This window comes from Erithacus rubecula (assembly GCF_903797595.1).
Source record: "Erithacus rubecula genome assembly, chromosome: 19".
Classification (NCBI taxonomy): domain Eukaryota; kingdom Metazoa; phylum Chordata; class Aves; order Passeriformes; family Muscicapidae; genus Erithacus; species Erithacus rubecula.
The window spans coordinates 4,955,560-4,975,232 of record NC_136671.1 but is presented as its reverse complement, the minus strand read 5'-3'; the positions used below and the strand labels follow the sequence as shown (position 1 = coordinate 4,975,232).

The 19,673-nt window shown below is 44.8% G+C and overlaps 1 protein-coding gene across 2 annotated transcripts in view; it reads left to right on the top strand.

Annotated features, from left to right (window-relative positions):
- The first annotated feature begins 1,077 nt into the window (after nt 1-1,077).
- Nucleotides 1,078-19,673, top strand: part of MED13L (mediator complex subunit 13L) — a 167,612-nt gene continuing 149,016 nt past the window's right edge. Inside the window, exon 1 of one of the 2 annotated variants that reach the window (XM_079322303.1) lies at nt 1,078-2,041. In XM_079322303.1, coding sequence (XP_079178429.1) covers nt 1,970-2,041 — 72 coding nt within the window. In that variant the 5' untranslated portion in view covers nt 1,078-1,969. The remainder of the gene's footprint in view (nt 2,042-19,673) is intronic. The other variant, XM_079322304.1, reaches the window with a different exon arrangement.

Sequence of the window (19,673 nt, the reverse complement as noted above, 5' to 3'; positions counted from 1 at the left end):
GCTCCCACTGGTTCACATCAACAGGTCATTACAAACAATGGAAAGATTATTTGTGATGAATTACCTGCTTTAATCCAAGTATCTTCTTGCATGGAGACTTTAGAGTTGGACTCCATGATTCTTGTGGGCCCCTTGCAACTCAGGATATTCTGTGGCTCTTCAGACTGTGATTATTTTGGGAATGAATTTCATTTGTTTTTCTAACTCAGGTGTTTTTGCACTCGCTTTATAAAAAATTAATGCTACCCAATGTCTTTGAAGCTGTTTCAGGTGGGCATGGGGCAGCTCTGGGGCTGTGCATACAGAACATGGGGTTAAACTGGGCTACGAAGGGGAGCTCGACATGTCCTGATGTGGCAGCGGCCGTGAAAGAGTTTTGAGGAGTTTTTAAAATAACTTTGAGCACTCAGAGGTGCTGGGGAAACCCTCTGGTGAACCGCGGAATGGCCAGCACCGTGATCCCTCGTGACTGGCACCCCGAACGGCTTCCCTTCCACGGATGGGACGCGGTCCCCGTGCCACAGAATATCCCAAGGGGGAAGGGACCCACCAGGATCACCCAGTCCAGCTCCCGGCCCTGCCAGAGCCACCCCCACAATCCCACCCTGTGCATTCCTGAGAGCGTTGTCCGAGTGCACCTGGAGCTCTGGCAGCCCCGAGGCAGTGCCCGAAGAAAAAGAAAAACCTTTCCCAAACGTCTGGGTAGCACGTCTATTCTTTCTGCTTTTCCTTGGTGGTTAATAAGAGGATTCTGTCTGGTTCAGAGACAGCAAATGGTAACTTTCCTTATCCGTTCTTTATTTATTTGGGGAGGGAAAAAAAAAAAAGCGCAAAAAAATAAGCGCCCCTTTGGTAAACTTGTAGCATCACAATGTGAAACATCTCAAGTAAGTCGCTGGTTTTCTTATGCCCTGCGGTACTTTGTGACTTTTAAGTGGTCCCCGAGGAGCCCGTTCAGTGCCCGACCACCCTCTGCGGGAGCAGCTTGTCCCGGCGCGCAGCCTGCCCTGCCCCGCGGCAGCCGCAGCCGCTCCCGGGGCGCTGTCCGCTGTCCGCGGGAGCCGCGATCCCGATCGAGGGTCGGGACCGGGATCCGGGACCCCCCCGCGGCCCCGCCGCTCCCGAGCGCCCCCGGCGGGCGGCGGGCGCAGCGCGGCGGCGGCGGGAGGCGCCCCGGCGCCGGAGCCCCGCCCCCGGGCCCGCGTCACGTGGTGCGGCGCGGACCAATGGCGCGGCGCGGTGCGGGCCCGGGCGCCATTGCTGTCAGAGCGCAGGAGGCAGAGCGGGTGCGGAGCTGCGGCCGCCGCGCGCACGGCCGGCACAGCGCGGGCGGACAGCGCTCACTGCCCCGGCCGGGCCGCGCCCGCACCGCCGTCACCCCGCGGGCAGCGCCGACGAGGCGGCGGCGCCGGCAGCGGGAGGAGTAGGAGGAGGAGGAAAACACCATCCACGCACAGCCAGCGGCGGCAGCAGCGAGGGGCGGCCGGGAGGGGCGGGGAGGGGACACAGCGCCCCCCGCCCGCCGCCTCCTCCTCCGCACGGGGCCGGGACCGGGACCCCCCTTTGCCTCGCCCGCACCGCGTCCCGCACGGACCCGCCGCCCTCCGCGCGACCCCCGGCCGGGGGGGGGCCGCACCTGGACGCGGAAGGGCGGCCCCGGGCCCCCCCTTCCTCCTCTTCTTCTCCCGGCCTGGAGGAGCGGGGGACGCGTGCCCCCTGCTTGCAACGGAGAAGGGCCTCCCGGCTCGCGGATTATCGGCGCGGGGGCGGGTAGCGAGGAGCAGCTCGCCCGCCCCGGCCTCGGCGCGTCCCCTCCCGGCCGCGGGGCCCCGCGGGGCCGAGGGGCCGGAGCGCGGCGGCCGCCCCGGGCAGTGACGGGGGTCGCCCCGGGGGTCGCCCGCCTTGCCCCTCGCCCCCCGGCCGTCCCCCCAGACATGCCCCGCCGTGGCGGCCCGGCTCGCCGAGGATCATGACTGCGGCGGCGAACTGGGTGGCGAACGGGGCCAGCCTGGAGGACTGTCACTCCAACCTCTTCTCGCTGGTGAGTGAACGGGCGGTGGGCGGGTGGGTGCCCGGGGGTGGCTCCGCGCCGGGTTTGCCGGTCGGGAGCAGCTGCCGGGGGTTTATAGGCAGGGCCCGGGGCTGCTCCTGCGCTGGCCCCTCCCCCGGCCCGGTCCCCGTGTTTATTTTGCTCCTTAGCGTGCTTTGCCGCGGGTCCGTGCATCGCGCTCGCAGCTGGAGAGCGGGGAGGGGACGGCTCCGTGTCCCCTGCACGACCATCTTCCCTGGGTAAACAGGCTCTTCTCCCCGCCTCCCTTGGCACTCCGTGCCCTGTGCGCTTTGTGCCACCGAACCGAGGGGTTTTCTCTCCTCTCACAATGACAAACGCCATTTCAGCAGCAACGAACGCTCATGTAGTGTGATCGTCTGTCGGACTTAGCTCTGGGCTCCTGTGACGGCGTGTCAGCTGCTGTTACAGCCTGCTCTCCTCTTTGCACACATCGTGCTTGGGGGCAAGAGGTTAAAAAAAAAACCAACCCCAAACCTTTTAATTTTTTCTTGTCTGAAGAACATCAACGGCTGACAGTAGTGTGCCGGATTATTTGCATAGATGCCGTCTGCCCATCTCACTGGGAACTTCCGACGTGGATTGCGTGGTTTAAAATGCTGCAAAAATCATGGTATCAGTTTTGGCTGGCTGTAGATTGGCAATTTAAATTTAAAATGCGAAAACAATTTGTGTGTAATGGCAAAGTCATTTGGAAATACCTTGGTTTATTTTACCTGGCACGCACAGGAACATTATCCCTTCTGTCTGGGCAACAGCTGAGTGAGCGAGAGGGCTGCTGGATCATCGGGAGCCTTCCAGTGCTATAGGGATAATGTCGGAGGGGAGGAGGGACTTGTTCAGTGCGTGGTGCGATGGAGTTAAAACCTTGTGATGCAACTTTGGGGGTAGCATGTGTGAAAGGGTTGTGGTGGGTGCCCCCTCCCCGCAGCAGAGCTCTGCCAGAATTGGAGGTGGGTGCATATGTTCTTCTGACAGAACGGAAGAGATTGTTTTTAGCTCCCTTATGAAAATAAGGAGAGAGAAAAAAAGGAAATTACTTAGAAATTAAATGACCAAGCTGCTTGTTTTATGCTTTTAAACTTTATTGTAGTATATTTGTTATTTTGTCTCAGGGTTGGTTTTTTTTTTTTTTTTAATTTTTAAAAGAATCTACATATGTTTGGTGTATGTTTTGCTCGTACCTTCTAAGAATCTGGGATGAGAGCCGTAGTCTTCCACTGCTGGAAAACTGTCCTAAGAGCTTGTTCTGTGAGAATGATACATTTCTTACTTTGGCCTTTTATTGAGCTGTTTTGTTATGTAGGTTTGTATTGGTGCTTCTGTTTGAAGGCATGTAGTAATATTTATAAATGTGTAGCAGTGCTGTGTGCGTTGAGATGCAGGAAGCGTGATTTGGGGGATTGTTATGGTGATTTTGACTACGCTGCGCTTAGCCAGGGAGGAAAATAAATCGGGAAGCATGAAGGGAACAATCGTATCTGATTGTAGAAGGGAGGCAGTGGAGGGTTTGCTCCTCGCAGAGTTGTGAAGTCCCCGTTCATTAATGCAGACTGGAGTGTGTGTTTGGAGAGGCGGAACTTCTCCTGCAGTTGCAATCTGCAAATCTGTCACTGTTAAAAATAATTGTTGGCATGCAATTAGCATAAATTATAAAGTGAAGCTATTTTGTAGTTATTGTGGTTTGGTTGCTTTTTTTTTTTTCTCCCACCTGACTAGGCTAGGGAAATGTTCCGTTTTAAATGTGTGTGCAGTATCACTGAAATAAGTTTAACAAAATTCTTTTGCAAGTGGCTTTAATAATAATGAGTTTAATGTGCAACCCTTTAATCTCCCGTGTAATTTTGTGGGAGGTATCTGTGCCTTAATGTGGTGCTGTGTATGAAACTCTGTATTTATTTTATTCTGGCTCTACAAACAAATAAAAAAAAGCCGATAAAGGAATCAAGTAGTAGTATTTTTAAAATGCAGCCTATATGAAAACTATTAGAAAGATGTTTTTTTTTTTTAATATTGTGTTAGGGTTTTTTGGGATTTATGTAGCAGAGAAAGATATCGAAAATGGGAACACTGACTGGAAATATGTGGCCAACACCACTGACCCTTTAACCTCAGATTGTCATATTAATTTCAAAATTTATGAAGTGTTAAGGCTACAGTAGTCTGGATTAGTAGTTAGAGAAACTTTTGCAGTGTAACAGAACAAAATCTAAAGTAGTGGTTGGTGGGAATCTATTCATTCTTTTGGAGTGAGGTAGATTACAAATATTTTGAAAATTGATTATGCTATTAGAAGTTGGGAGTTTTTCAACTGCAGGCTTTGTTTTGTATGTTCGTGGCTGGAGCATTACAGTTCTGAAGTAATTATAGTCTGTCGTGATACTGTTTGTTCATGGTTAAATAATATTTCTTGCCACAGACATTTATTTTGTGGAAGTAGGAATGCTGTCTCCCTGCCCTGCAGAAGCCAGAGCTCTGTGCCAGCTCTGTCTGGTTGCTGTGGTGAATTTGGGCTGGTTTAAGAATTCATGGTTTCTATTTTTCTGTCAGCTGTAGACCCACTAGAGAGGTTAGGAGCCTTTACTGCTTCAGAATCTTTTGATGGGAAGTGTTTTCTAAAAGCTTTTAGTAACTGATTCTCTTTTATCAGTGATGTCCAGAAACTGTGGAGGCTCTCAGTGCTCTGGGCTCAGAATGTGTCACCTGAGGGGAGGGCACGGTCTGAAGGGAAGGTTTTAAAGTTACCTTTGACTGTGCAGGTGCTGGGGGTGGTGCTGTGCTGGCAGAGCTGGGTTCCACGGCATGTCCCTTGGGATTGCAGTGCTTGGCAGCACCGCTGTGTGTGTGGTGCTCTGGAAAATGGGTTAATGTTGCTGTGCTCTGGCAGGCAAAACCCCCCAGCCAGACTGCACAAAGACATCCCCAGTCCTGCTCCAAGCGTGGAGCCTTTCCCACTAAGGTGATGGGAAGGGCTGGTTTGCATCTTTGTCATCAGAGTGCTTCTCAAATAACTTGTTTAATCTGCTAGGTATAATAGCCTTGCTCATTAAAAATACGCTTTCTGTCTGAATTTGCTGATCTTAGCACAGTGGTAGGAAAAATTGTATTTATCCTTGCTCTGTTTTTGCTGTAGTCAAAATGTCTGCTGCTGCTTCTGAAAAGAATGTCTGTTTTGATAAACAGTATTTAATAAGCCATTGTATGGGCCAGTTTATTTAAATACTAATTAAGAGCTATATAATAACTATTTAGAGACAAAATGTTCTGAGGTAATATGCTTTGTGTTAAAACTTCAGCCTCAGCTGGCAAGCAATCTTCCTGTGAATAATCCTTAATCATAAAAGTAGTCTTACTGAAATTAATTTGACTTTTCCTGTGAGTAAGGGTTACTTATATGACAGTGAGGGCTTGCATGAAGATGTTTCCTCAGCTATCTGGCTTTGCTGCCATGGTGGATCCAAAGGCACAAGTCAGTCTCGGGAAACTGGGGTGAAATTGTGTAACACTGGGTATACTGGAGTTGGAAAGAGCACAGCCAAGGGTGTCAGCAATGAGCTGAAATTTGGAGCAGCTTTCTTGGGGAGAAAGATTTGGTTCTGTAGAAATCTTCATGCTGGAAAAAAGATGATAGTGTTCTTGGGAAGCGAGATCTGGTTATAGAAGCTGCTATGGAAGATGTCCCATATTCTTGTATAAATGCATTCCCTACAAAAACCTGCTGTCAGAAGAGTCCAGGCAGTGGAAATTGTTTGTTTTTGTTTAAAAGGCAAAGTTACAAACAGTGAAGGCAGTTGCTACTGTTGCGTTTTGCAGTTCACATCCAGAAACTGAAGTTGTCCCCCTTGAACAGTGAGTTTTGTTGATGCTTCCAGAATAAAATAAAAGGAATTAAAGCAAGCTGAGGTGGCATTTGGATTTATTCTCCTAAAGGTTCTTCTTGGCATCGGAAAGTGAAGGTTGCAGAGCCTGCTGTGAGCTATTCCTTGGTGTTGCATAATTGTCAGCAAAGGACTTCATAGTAAATGTTGATTGCTCAATGCCTTCAGTAGTAGTGAATTAACCAGTAGTCCTTGCTTGTTGTGTTTTCATAAATGCAGTGCTCCAAGCAGTGGGCTGGGATTTTGGCATGCTGGATGTTACAGCACTGCACAGTGTCTATCTTGCTTGTTTGGAATTTTATGTAGGTGTGAATTTACATGCATAAATAATTAAGAAATGGAATTAACCTCTCAAGTTGTGCAAAAGTATTTGATTCTCTAGTTATCTTTATCCTGAATTTTATTAGGTAACAAGACAGAAGTAGAGAGATGACATTAGAAAGCTTGTTCACTTCTTGCTAATAAAAGATTATTTCAGGTTTTAAATCACTTCAGTGCTAGGTTTTTATTATGTCCTGTCAGAGTATTTGACAGTTTAATGGGATGTGCCAGGGGAAGGGTTGGAAGAGAACAGACCCAGATTTGCAAAGAGATTGGGACAGTGATGTTCAGCCAGCGTGCCCAGCTCCAGGAGGGGACTTGAGGGATCTGTTGGATAAACAACCTTTTGAAAATATTCCCAAAGAAAATGAGGGGTGCAGGAGTGACATTTGCAGCTCAGGCGAAGTGTGCCCAAACTAACCACCAAGAAATATTTGAGTGAGGTTTTCTTGATATCCTGAGTATCTTGTGAATATACATATTTCCTGGGGCTGGGAATCCTTCCCCAGAGACTCTGTCCTGGTTCTGGTGGCACTATGAGTCTGGTGGTGTGACAGCTGTTGGGAACATCAACACAACAAAATTAATACTCAAATATTAGGGTGATGGGTTAAAAAAAGTCCTAGGTAATTAACTGCACCTTAGGAACAAGGATTTTAATTTACTGTAATACTATCTGGAAATAGATTTTTCTATTTTTCTGCATTTTTAATACAGAATTGACATCATAACCCCAGTTCTCAAACACCCTCCCCACCCTGACTCATTTGATCTTGAATTTTTTTTTCTTCCTCTGAGAGTGCTTCCTCATATGAAAGAATAAAGAAAGATCTACAGATAGAACTTTTTAATCCTTTCTTCTATTATTTTCCTTCTGGACAATGCAGTTCTTTTGAAGAAAATCTAAAGAAACCGAAGGTTTTCGTCTTTGAAAAAATAAATGTGGTGCATATGAGATATATTTGCTGAGTGTGTTAACTTCAGTAACCTTGGTCATTAGATGAAGGAGTCTTTATGGATTTTGTTTTAATTTTTTCATCTTTCTCAGAAGCATTACAAGAAAGGATATGTGTGTATGTAAATGCATTGCTCTTAAATACCAAACCCCATCTGTGTTAGGGGGCTGCAGCACTTTGTGATGGGGTCCCCACCTGGACTGCTTTGAAGCTTCCTGTTCACTGGGTGAGGATGCACCTGTTTGTCACTTTCCTTGGTGTCTCTATGGCATTGCACCCACCTCCCCATCTGCCCCAGTCCACTTTTGTGTCCTTAGTTGTGGCAGCACACTTTTATCAGGGTTTGGGTTTTGCTCTGATCGGAGCAGGGATGCGCCTACAAATTTTTTCTCTCATCCAATGACTGGAATGGTTGGCAGCTTGCTGCATTCCTTCATTGTCTCCCTGCTGTTACACCTGCTCCCTCTCTGCCTGTAATTTTTCCTTGAGTGCTGGCTCCAGTGTATGGCAGGATCACCTCGTTATAAATTTATGTCCTTCAGTTTTTTCTTCCAGCTGTGGAAGGTGACTGTTGATGTCCACAGACCTACAAAACCCCTTTTCCTGACCTTGTGTGGGATCCTCTGGACAACCCAGTAACACTGGATAGGTGGTTGGGCTGTTCCCACTGTTGTAAAGACTGACAAATGTACTTTTTACAAAACTTTGGAGTCTGTGTGTGTTCATTTACTATTCTGTGGGTGAGTCGTGCACTTTGTTGTGTAGTCTGTCACAGTGGCATTTGCATCTTGTTGGTACCATAGTAACACAAATAATAAGCAAAAATACTGCTCTGACTGAAAACATGCTTGTTTTAGTATTAACTTGCCAGTTTTAAAAGTGCACAAGTGTTTCCAACAGAAGATCCCAACCCAAATCCAGACGATTTGCTTATAAGGAGTGTGTGTTTACATGGGGGCATCTTTGTTCCTCAGACCAGCCTGTTCCACTGCTTTCATTTTGAGCTCAAAGTATTGCTTTAAAAATAGATCCTCTTTCCTTGAGTTCCCTGACATCAACTGGTAGTTTTAAAGAGAAACCAGCTAATAATAAAATATTTTGCTCTGCAGACCTCGAAGGATGACTAAAAGGTGGTGTTGGGCTCCCTGTGCACACAGTAGTGGAGTGAGAGCACAGCACAGGGATAAGGGGACTGGGATACTGGGAATGACAGCTTGTGTTGTTCCCTCCTGTGGCCCAGCTCGTTACAGAGCTGTGCATTAGTGTGATCCCAGCATTGCAAAATGATAACAAAAATGGTATCAGGGCTGAGCAGAACCCACTCTGATACCAGAGAGGAAGTTTAGTTTTTCATATGGGGAGGCTTCTCAGCCTTTCCTCATGTAGTAAGGAACTGCCTTACTCACAAATGTAAAAGATTTAAGCTGTTTTTCCTTTGATTTGTGCTATGTATTTTGATGAATTCTGACTCTCACTTTCTACCTTAATCTCTAAAAATATATTATTTCTCACTGAGTCATGTGTGGCTTAATCCATCAGCAGAATTGCAGTAGTACATGCGGAAATGTGACTGGAGCTTTTAGTGGCATCCTTGCTTTTGTTTCTTTGAGATGGGGAATTTTATTGTGTGGTGCTGTTGTGTAAGGTGCCCTGAGGCAATATTTACATTTATGTGACTAACACAGATGAGCTCAAACATACACAGTGACCTTGTCCCTCTATTAAGGAATGTATTTAATCAGCTTATGAAAGTGGAGAAAAGTGGTTAGGCTTCTACAATTGCAAAAGTAATAAGACATGACACATGTATTTCTGTATCACTTCTTGTGAGGCACTTACCTCAGCTTTCTTTAATCAGCCAGTGTTGCAGCTTAATGTATTCTTGTTTATGAAAATTATAATTACAGAGGGGAAAAACTGAAGTTTTTTTCCCCACCTTTCATTTTTGTTCCTCCCTGTTCACTCTTCTTCCATGCCTTGGTGACTCCAGAAAGATCCATAAATTCATATTTAAGCCTGGAGTGTGGAATTGACCTAGTGAAAATCTTTTCCCCTTCTCTCTCCCAAGGCAGCTCTGTTCCCCTCATTCCTCTCTCCCCACCACATTTTGGCAGTGGTGTGGATTGAACAGAGATCAAAGTGGCTTTGTAACCACAATCCGTGTCTTAGAGAAGGAAATTTAAAGCTTGTTCAGTAAAACTTTATTTCATTCATCTTTTAGCTTTGAAAGAGCTGTGCTGTGGTCAGGGCCTTGCGGTTGCCTGTTCTTATGACTCCATATTTGCCCATAAAATACAATATTTTGTGAGAACAGAGGATTGAAAGCAAAATTTAAAGGAAAACTCTTCTTTACCTACTGACCAGACATTGGCAAACTTCCAGGTTTTGATAACGATGCATTCATAGCTGACAGCTATGAGACATAAGTTTCAAAATGTGTTGGCTTTTTACGTTGTAGACTCCTGACTTTTCACTTACAGAAGTCTCTGGTTTACTAAGAAGGTTTCAAACCTAGTTTAATATATCTAAGGTCTCTTAGAGTTGGACTTTTATGAGTCTCACTTCATGTATGTCTACAATGTTACTGGATTTGTAGGTGGCTCTGGTGAGACACTAAATTAATTCCAGGAGTATTTTTGTAGTTGCCATGTTAAGTATTTTTATAAAAAAGTATTTTCTTTGCTGAAAGAAAAGGTTAATTGACTAAATTACTTTGTTCTGAAAGAGGTGCTGTCAGTTTTAGCCCAGCATTTCTGGTTATTAATTTTCCATGTGTATTTTAATAAAATTTTGACTGGAGCTCTCTGTGAATTTCCATAATTCCCTTCTGGCAGGAGATGCTGGATTCTTGTCTTTGCAGGAATGACAGTGAGAGAACTAGCAAAGTGAATCTACATGACCAGTCATGTAGTGGCTTTATTTACTACTTTTCATATTACAGGAGATTCATATACCAGGATTCTCCAGGTGGTGGGTTTTGAAGGGCTGAGGGATTTTGACTGCTCCTGACAAGCTGGGCATTACTGGATGTCAGTGATGAGGACAGGGATGAAGAACCAGGGCTGGGGAATGGGATTCCTGTGCTGTTCCTGCCTCCCTGTCCCAGAGCAGGAGCCTGGGATGGGCCTCTTTGGGAAGGGAGTGAGGTGTGCAGGGCAGGGATGAGCACGAGTTAAAACCGAGCTTTGCTGGGCAGGGCAGGGATGGACACAGCTGTAAACCCGTGGGAGCTGCTGTGCTGCTCAGATGTGGGGCACAGGAATGTTCTGAGTCCTTGGTGCAGCTTTTTGTGTAATGGAAGAAAGGGAACTGCATTCTTTAACTCACTGTGCCAAAGTTTACTCTGCTCGGTTTGTTACTTCCTCCAGCCCACCCTCCCCCCATTTTTTCTGCCCGTCTGTCAGATTACTTGGTTTGGGAAACAGCTGATAGTCCATTGTATGACTCTGATGTTTGACCTTTCCTTCCTCTTTCAGTTTAAAAAAAAAATCTAGAAAAGAAAGTTAAATTTGTGAAGAATAGACAATATCCTTTGTTTTCTTGCAGATTTGCTTTTATATTTTTCTTTTTTTTTTCATGTGTTGGACTGCTTTTCTGTAGTCCCGCTTTCTTCAAGAGGGGACTTTTAAATTTAGAAAATAGGAAGTCAGTTCTCATTCTTTCTGAAGGGGACTTGCAAACCTCATCATTCACCCTGTTTGAAAACTAGGGAGGGGTACTCTGTCTGCTGGCAAGTTGCATCTTTACTTGGTTTTGAGGTTTTTTTGTGTGCTATTGAAGTTTGCAGTGGTATTTTCCATTTTATTATTTGTTTTCAACCATCTACTCTGAAGTTAAAGTAGAATTGATTCCCTTTTGTGAACAAACTGACTGAAGTGATGGAGAAACTTAGAGGTGCCTTACTGTAAAATGGTGTCTGTGACTTGAGCTGTGGGGTGGGTCACTACCTAAACCCAGGGTTTGGTAATATGAAAATAATTTCTTCAAATCCTTCTGTCTTTTGTCTTGGAGATGACATTTTGCTTCCAGGCATTGTGTGCTTCTGTACAGCCTACAGGGGTAAGTGCTCAGCTCTGCCAGAGTAAACTTCATTCCATGTAGAATTATTAAGTTTGGAAAAGAGCTCCAAGATCAAGTCCACTTCTTCCTCTTTTCCCAGTAATAACACCCAAACCAAAGCAAACCTGGTCATGCTGTGTTACTTCTGGTTGCCATGGCTTTGCTGGGTAGATGTTTGGACATGGGAGGTTTTGTGCATCCTCTGAACCCCAGATTCCTGCCTCTTCAGTTTTGTTGTGCAGATTAGCTTTTCCATTTCCCTTTCTCGCTCCTGGTGGTGGGATTCTGGCAGAGCAGCTTCCCATTTTGTGTGGCTGTGTTGGTGCAAGAGCCAGCAGGACACGTGTGGAAGTGCCAGTGGGAGTCTCACTGCCACGCTGGCCTGGGACAGTGCTGCTGCCATCTCTCTGTTTCCTTATGTTTGAGTCTTGAATATTTTGGGCTTGAAAGTATCTTTTCAAGTGATGGCTGAGTCTCAGCCCTTTGGCTTGTAGCCATACTTATCACATTATCCTTTCTCATCTCTGATGAACTGGGTTACAGCCTTGACAGTGGAGGGGAGCTGCTGAGCCAGGCACCAGCTTGGAACCATATTCTGAATTTGCTGGATTGGTTAAGGGCTGCGGACTTGCTAACCAAATCCTTCACTGAAAGTGACAGATGTTGATGTAATTCAAAGGTCTTTTATCTAAAATTTTGTTTTTAATTCTTTATTGTTTTAAAAAGATTTTTAAGAGTTTTTCAGTTAGTCCTGAAGGACTATAGCTGCTTTATAGGTAGACATTGGGTCCTGGCTGAGGATGGCAGCTCCAGGGGTGACCACTGAGTGCTCTCTGTGTGCTGATGAGATTTCCAAGGTACCTTTGGTACCTGGCTGAAGGAAGGGACATGGAACAGCATTGTGGAATCATAATTCCCAAGTGTCTTGTCTCAGTGGTGGCCAGTGAGTGTTTGGCCTGAAGTGGATGTGGTTGCACTTCCCTTGAATAGTCTCTCTGTGTATTTGGGAGGTTTCTTGAACCAGGTGGGTATTTTGTAGACTGATTTTAGACTAGTATGTAAGTTTTTATCCTGATAAAAAAATTTCAGCTGCCTCATTTTGGTCTGAATCTGCATTCTGCTAATTTTATTTGATATCTAGAAGAAAACCAGCAGCTGTTCTCTAGAGAATCTCAGTTTCCCTCTTGTAAATCAACCAGACTTAATCCTTGGATGATTTTTTAACTGTATGGAATATAGATTTTTTTTTTTTTTACCATTCCTGTAGTTCTTCTGGACTTGGTATTGTGAAACAAGAGCTACAGTTTGTGATGAATGTGCAGAGCTATAGATTAATTGTAATGGCTTCAATTTCTGTATCACCTTTTGTCTCTTTCATATGAATTTGTCACGTTTGGTTTTGTTTTGCCAACCTGTTTTTGTGGTGGACTGGAAGAAAACACTTTTTCAGTGTATCAGTGTGTGCTCATTTTCCTTCTGCTGTGCTTGATTGTAGTCATCTACTTTAGTATTTAACCTTGAAATTCTGTGATGGTTTGGATCCATATCAGTAATTTGGGTGCTTTTACCAGATTGCTCTTTCTTTTATGCTTGCCACTCAAAAAGCCTTTGTTGGTAATTCCTGCATCTGCCAGAGCTGCTGATATTTGAGCATTAGTATTGGAGTCCTTTTATATTTTCCACTGGGAAAGATGGTACTTGTTTGCCACCTCAAATTCTTTTTGAGGTGGGTCTGACTTTTGTTTCTTTTAAAGAAGCAATTAATCTTCCTGGCTGCCTCCTCTCCTGCATGGGCAAAGTCACCCTCACGCTGGGGAGAAAGAGGAAAAAAATATCAAATTTCTGACAGTGCTGTTTACTTTTTAGGCATAAGAGTTCATGCTGTTAGTTTGTGGGTTTTAATAATGTGAAATCTATTATTTTAGAAATGCCTTGGTTTTCTGGTCTTCAGTATTGTGATACGGGTTCTCAGATGTCCCCAGGTACAGAAGTCCATCAGGGAGATATCTGATAATAGGATTTTGGTTACAGCTAAATCCTTCTCTGAGACTTGCAAAGGTAAAAGATGACACACAAATGCCCTGACACTGTTGCTTGTCACAAACAGCTCTGGAGTAGGAGCATTTAGATAATCTGTTCCAGGGGGCATGAGGGAAGGAGGCATCATGGAGTGCAGGGGTTTATCCAGCAGAAAGCTGTTCAGGCACATGTGCTGCATGCACTGGCATGCTCACTTTCATATTGGTATTAAGAGCTGAGGAATAACAACAAAAAAAAAAGGTAATTTTTTCATCCTTCATTTTTAAAAGCTTGTTAGTGGCTGCCCTTTATCCCTTTTTTTCCAGCCACTTGACTGTGTGCTTATGCAGGCAGAGGATTAAAGTCAAACATGTCATTCTGCTGCTGCTCAGTTGCATACTAAGAGGGCTGAGGCTGAGTGCTGGGCTCTGAAGCACAAACCATGGCATTGGGGGTTTTTTTGGCCATGGGACACCCATTTCAGAATTAGCTATTTTTAATGTGCTACTTTTTGTCTGTTCTTGATTTCAGAGCAAGTTTGGAGGACTTTGTGCAGTTACAGCAATACTTGTCCTCACAGAAATGTTCTTTTGGAGCTCAGTGCATGCAAGGCCTCTGCAGTGCCGTGTGATCCCTCCCTCTTACAGGGGCAGAAAGGATAAGCCCTGAGGGAACACAAACCATTCATTGCTTTTTAAAATGGGAAGCATAAAGAGGAGAATGTTAATATGTAGTTCGGGGAATGATCTGATTTCAGGAGACTCTGCAGGGCTGAGATGATCAGTCTACTGTGGGTTTTCAAACCCCAGAGATCTTCAGCAGAACAGACAGGGAATGTCTGTGGACAGGTGCTGGCACTGCTCAGTTGTGCTGTGGGAATAGGAATCTCTCTCAGGGTGTCCAAACAGTCTGTAAAGCTGTGAAGAAAATGAATTTTTTAGTTAAGCAGTCTCCTCTATTCTTTCAATTCACTTGACAGGGATTTAGGCAGATGTTACTAAATACTTTATTTCACTGCTAGAGGGGATGGTGTTTGCCTTCCCCACAAGCAACACTTTGTTACAGAGTAGTTTTCAGTCCCTCTGTCCTGGTCTTTTTGTCCTTTCTTCCTGGTAAAGTGTATCAACATGACATAACTTTTATCTGGTATTTAAATGGCTGGAGTGGAGTGTGCAATGATATTTCATTGCTGTGTGAGGATGATGTAGTGAAATGAGACACTGTAACCAAAACAGATGGTGCTAATCTTGAGTCTGTCTGCAAGATCTTACAGCATTTAATTAAAATGGTGGTGTAATTCCCATGACACCTTTAACTACAGTTTAAATTCTTGGACTATGAACTAAGGGCTTTCTTATGCAGATTTTCACTCATGTGAGTAGTCCTCAGTATGAATCTCTGGTGGCTTCAGAATAGCTACTTATGTGAATGAAGCTCTCAAGATGAGACACTAATAAAACTGGCAAACATATATATGGTATTTACATGTTTTATGTTCCAATTTGAAGCATAAATTGTAGACTAAAGATACTTAGCAACTACTCTCCTACGTAGAAGCAAACAAAATTCTAGATTAGAGGAATTGTTTAGACTGAGCCTAACTTCAGAGGTTGGCAAATAAAATGTTTTAAGGTACTCTGGGCAGCTTAACATCTTCCCTTGGTTGGAAGGACATTTGATGAAAGCTTTTATATTCCCTTTGTTTACCTGTAATGTGTTTGTAGAAGTGATGAGGTGTCTTGCATTTTTTTTTTTTTTTTTTTTTTTTAAGACCATTAAAGAAAGTTATGTTTGAAGCACTTGGCAGACCTGAATTTGTCTGAGTGGCACCTTTTAGGCAGGAAACTAGGAAGTATTTTTATACTTGTTTTTTGTTTTGTTTCAAATTGGAGAAGTGTGAAAAATAAAATGACCTGAACGTTATCATGTTGAAAGTCTTTGAGAAAGCAGGGCTGGAGCTGAGGGCCTTTGTGATGGATGTCCAGTTCTTCTATTAATTATATGATCTTACCTCCCTTCCAATGTATCTTTTCTGTTTTGAAAGTAGCAGGGTAATGATTTTCTACGCTCTGTAGCCTCTGTCTTAGCTTTTCTTTTCTGTACTATATGAAGCAAGAAAAAATAACATTTATATAGTTTTAATCACTGTTTTTAATGTCAAGAAGCACAAAGTAGTTAAAAAATAGCTCTGCTTTATACTTGGTATGGCCAAATGCAAGAATTTTTCAAACTTTTCATGCTTTCCCTCTTTGTCCTTCTGCTGTGTCTATATTATTGTATAATCTCTCCAAGGGAACTTTGTATATTAAAATGGGTGGAATTACTCAAGTGATCTGGAGAAGTTAATTTAGAGTTGGCCTGTCCATTTCCCATAAAACAGAGGCCAAAAAGCATTTGGTGGAGATGGGAAATAAAAGAGGAGGTGGAAGATGGGCTTGTTTGTGTTTCATCTGCAAGGGCTGCAGAAGAGGAAAACAGTCACAGTGGCTCCCCAGCACTAATTATATCTTCAGGGTTGCTGGGTGTATGCCAGCACCAAGTTGTGTACTGTGAAATGCTACTGGAGAATTGTGATTTTTAGTAGTCTAAACTCTGCCAATCTGAGTGGAGCAGGATGAGATCAGCAGAAGACCCTCCCAGCCTGCCTATTATTGTGATTTAAGCCTGAAGTGGGGAAAGAATGAGAGCTTAGGTTTTCTGTCTTCTATGAATTCACAGTCGTGGATGGTGTCCTGGAGCCCTGAGCTGTGGCAGGTCCATGTGGAGGTGTCTGTATTTAGGGCAGCAGGGTGTGAAAGAGAGTGCTAATTTGCTTTCTGTGTCTCTGCTTGTCGGTGTGTGCAGGGGGGATCAGAGGTTTGAACACTCTCTGCTCATCTCTTTTGAGGCTGTTTCACTCTGCAGGGTGTGATGATGGTCGCTGAAACCTGAGCCTGTGTCCCTTTCCAAGGGACTCTGTGTGATCATTCTAAGGCCATGCATCTCAATAAAGACGTTGGCAATGCACTGCTTTCATTAATGGCTATTTCTTGGGGATGTTTTGGGTGGTTTTGGATGCCTGTGTGGAATTTGAACACACTCCTCTACCCTGACAGCTGCTTTTGAAAACATCAGAAACAGATCTTTTTTTGTCTTGGGAATTACTCTGTAAGAAGTTGGATGTTAGTGAAGGGTTTGGGTATTACTGTTAGAGATCCAATTTCTCTGTTTCCTCACACGCTTGGCCCAGTGCATTTAGAACTGGCGTCTCACAAATATTCTGTGTCCAACTGCAGTTAGCTGAACTTGGGAAAAAAACTCCATTTCAAAACAGCCCCACTTATCTGAGCAGTTGAACCCATTGCAGCACAGTCTTCCTTAACACATGTTCCTTTATAAACCAAAGTAAAAATCTCATTTAATGCATGATTTGCTAACAGTGTTGGATAATAATAAGTATTTGTAAGTTCCTTTTTTTTTTTTTTTTTTTTTTTTTGTCAGGCATTTTAGTTTTAAAAACATTGTAGCAACTGCAATAAGCCAAAACTGTGCATATGGGAAGAGATGCAAGGGACACAGTAGATTACATCACCTGGCAAGAGTTCTGCTTTGTTCTGCATTCATCTTTGGCCAGTTGTGAGTTAAACAGCATGTTCACAGTTTTGTCCTCAGGTTGGCAATTTTGGTTTCTGTCTCAGTGTTTCAGGCTGCTTTCAAACCAGCAGTTTTACTAATCAGAGCAGCTCTGCCCTCCCTGACCTGCTTTGCTGTCCTCAGACTTCCCGGTACAAGCATCTCTGTGGCTGCTTAATGAATCAGGTGTGGGGACTGATCTGAGTAGAGGAAAAAGTCGTTGAATCCAACCCTTGTGGGTTTGAGTCAGCCCAGCTCAGTGTGAATGTCTGAGCAGCAGCTGAGTGCTGCAGGGAGGGCACCCAGGCCAGGCCTGCTCTGGCAGCAGTGCTGCTTGTGCTGGTTGGGGTGTACGTGCACAGCACTCTGGGTGCACTGAAAGTTGTGTTTATTCTGGCTGGAGCTGTCCTGGCAGGGGAGATCCTACTCCACTCTCCCTCCCTCTCCTGGGGCTGCTCGGTGATGCCCTGGCTGCAGGATGAGTTGTCAGGGTGCTGAGCCTGGAAACATTTCTCTGTCTCTTGCATTCTCTTTTTTAAATTGGTGAAGTGATCCCATTCACTGAGTGATTCCACAGCCAGATCCAGTATCAGACTGGAACATGGAAATGAATGGCTGGGACTGAGGAGGAGGCTGTGTTGGGTCAGCCTGTGCTCACTGCCAATGAAGCACAAATGAAACCACATTTGGCTCTTCAGAACAGTTCCCAGAACCATAGCCCACTGCTTGTCTTGTCTGTGCAACCCCTGCTAGAGATGAAGGCCTCTTCAAACCAGGACTATTGGTTTGTTTAAAGAAATTAGTGTAAATAAATCCCCATGGGGGTGCAGATCTTCTCCCTATAGTGTGTTAAATACTTTACACAGAACGTCAGGAGAGGCGTAGAATGTGTGTTTTGGGTGTAGTCTGCTCTTGTGTATCCCTTCTGGATTCAAATCTCTGTTTCAATTCAGTTTTAATTAACATGAGGACATAATCCAGAAGTTCTGAGGGATTACTATTGATGCTTACCTATTAAAAATTTAAACAGAAGCAGACATCCCAATACATGTGCTGAACCACATCTCTGCAACTTGGACTGGGAAGCAATGTGTGAGAGCTCATTTAATGCTGCTGCTGAGTCCAAAGCCCCAGGACTTGTCTCTCCCTTTTCTCAGGAGTCTCTGTGTGGGTGGCCACTGGTGTGATCCAGGTTAGTAGTTTATCATTCCTCACAGTCCGCAGAATTAGGCTCCAGGAGTTTGTTAGTGCAGAATTAAATTGGGTGCAGCTCTGCTGATTTCACTGTGCTTTGACTCTGTTTCATCCCTCCTCTGGGGGGGATGTTGGAGTGATACCTCTGAGCTGGCAGGAAGCCACAGGAGCCTCTCTGCTCTTTGAAACAGCTGAGCTCTGGCTTTTGCTGTGTGGATCAAGAGAGTGCTGCTTTTGGTAAGGTCCTTTGTTCAGTTGGGATTTTTGGTTTTGGTTTTCATCATCTTCCTGTTCCATGCTCTTTGTGACTTAGCATATGTTCTTAGCTGGTTAAGGCACAAACATTTAACTTCATTTTTTTGAAGGTTGCCTATGCTGGCACTAATTCTTGGTGTTTTGTGGTTCATAGTTGAATTCATTATTCTGTTACAGAAACTTTGCCCGTTCCTTGACCAAGCTATAGCTGAGGACACACATAGAGCAGATGTAGATGTTTTGGGGGAGCACTTTCTCTTAGACTATTTATTTAGAGTATGAGGAATTCCAGCTCCCTGCTATGGAAAAAAGAGCTTTACTCCTTCCATTTTGCCTCTTCCTCCTGCATTCCCCTGCCCTTGTTGTGCCAGGAAGGTGGCACATGGCTGTGTATCTCAGCCAGTCTGGACTATCTTTTCCCATTTCCTTTTCTATAGTTCCCAACCCTTTGGATGGCTGATCAGCATTTCTGTCTGAGTGCAAGAGCTGAATGCTGGCTGCAGGGAGCCTCCAGCTGGGGCAATCCAGGACTGGTGTCCTGCTGGCAGGATATGGGATAGCAGAGTCCCTTCTGCCTGTGGAGCTAAAGATGCCTGGTGCACACAATAAACCCGATTTCCCCACTGTTCACTGTTCCATAGGTTTTTCCTCTTCCCAGTGCTGCGCTGTGTGGCTGTGTGCCTGGTGAGGCTTCTTCAGAGGACAGTTAAGTGAATAATCAGTGTTTGGGGAAAGAGCCCTTGAGGCAGAGTCCCAGGAACTGCTGTGCCTGGCAGTATACAGAAACGGGGTGAAACTATTTCAAAGAATGCATTTACAAAATCCAAAAAATACTTGTGTTTTTTGCTTCTGTAGTTGGTATGATGAGCATCACCTTCAGCTCCTCAGCAGTTCACCAGCTAGCTCTTGAACCAGGCAGGCTCCTTCCAGCTACTGTGGTGGACAGAAGTAAATTTTAGAGTTTAAACTTGTAAATGGACTAAGTTTGTCGACTCAAAAAAGGAAGTCCTCTGTGTGTGATAGGGAATTTGGGTTTTGGAGGAGAAGTTGAATGTTTTTACACAGGTGATGACGGGGAGGAATAGTGATCCTCAAGTCTTTGGTTTTCTTTAGGAGTAAAAATTCATTCTTACAGTCAGTGTTTCTACTGCTGGCTCTTTTCCTTGTTCCTGGCAATGCCCTCTCTCATCAGAGGTGTAGCTGCTGCCCTGGAGTGTTTCACTCCTCACAGCAGAGCAGCTGGCTGTTCCTGCAGGAGCGCTTGGGAACTGAGCACCGGCTGCTTCTGGGCAGCCAAGGGAAGGTGTGAAC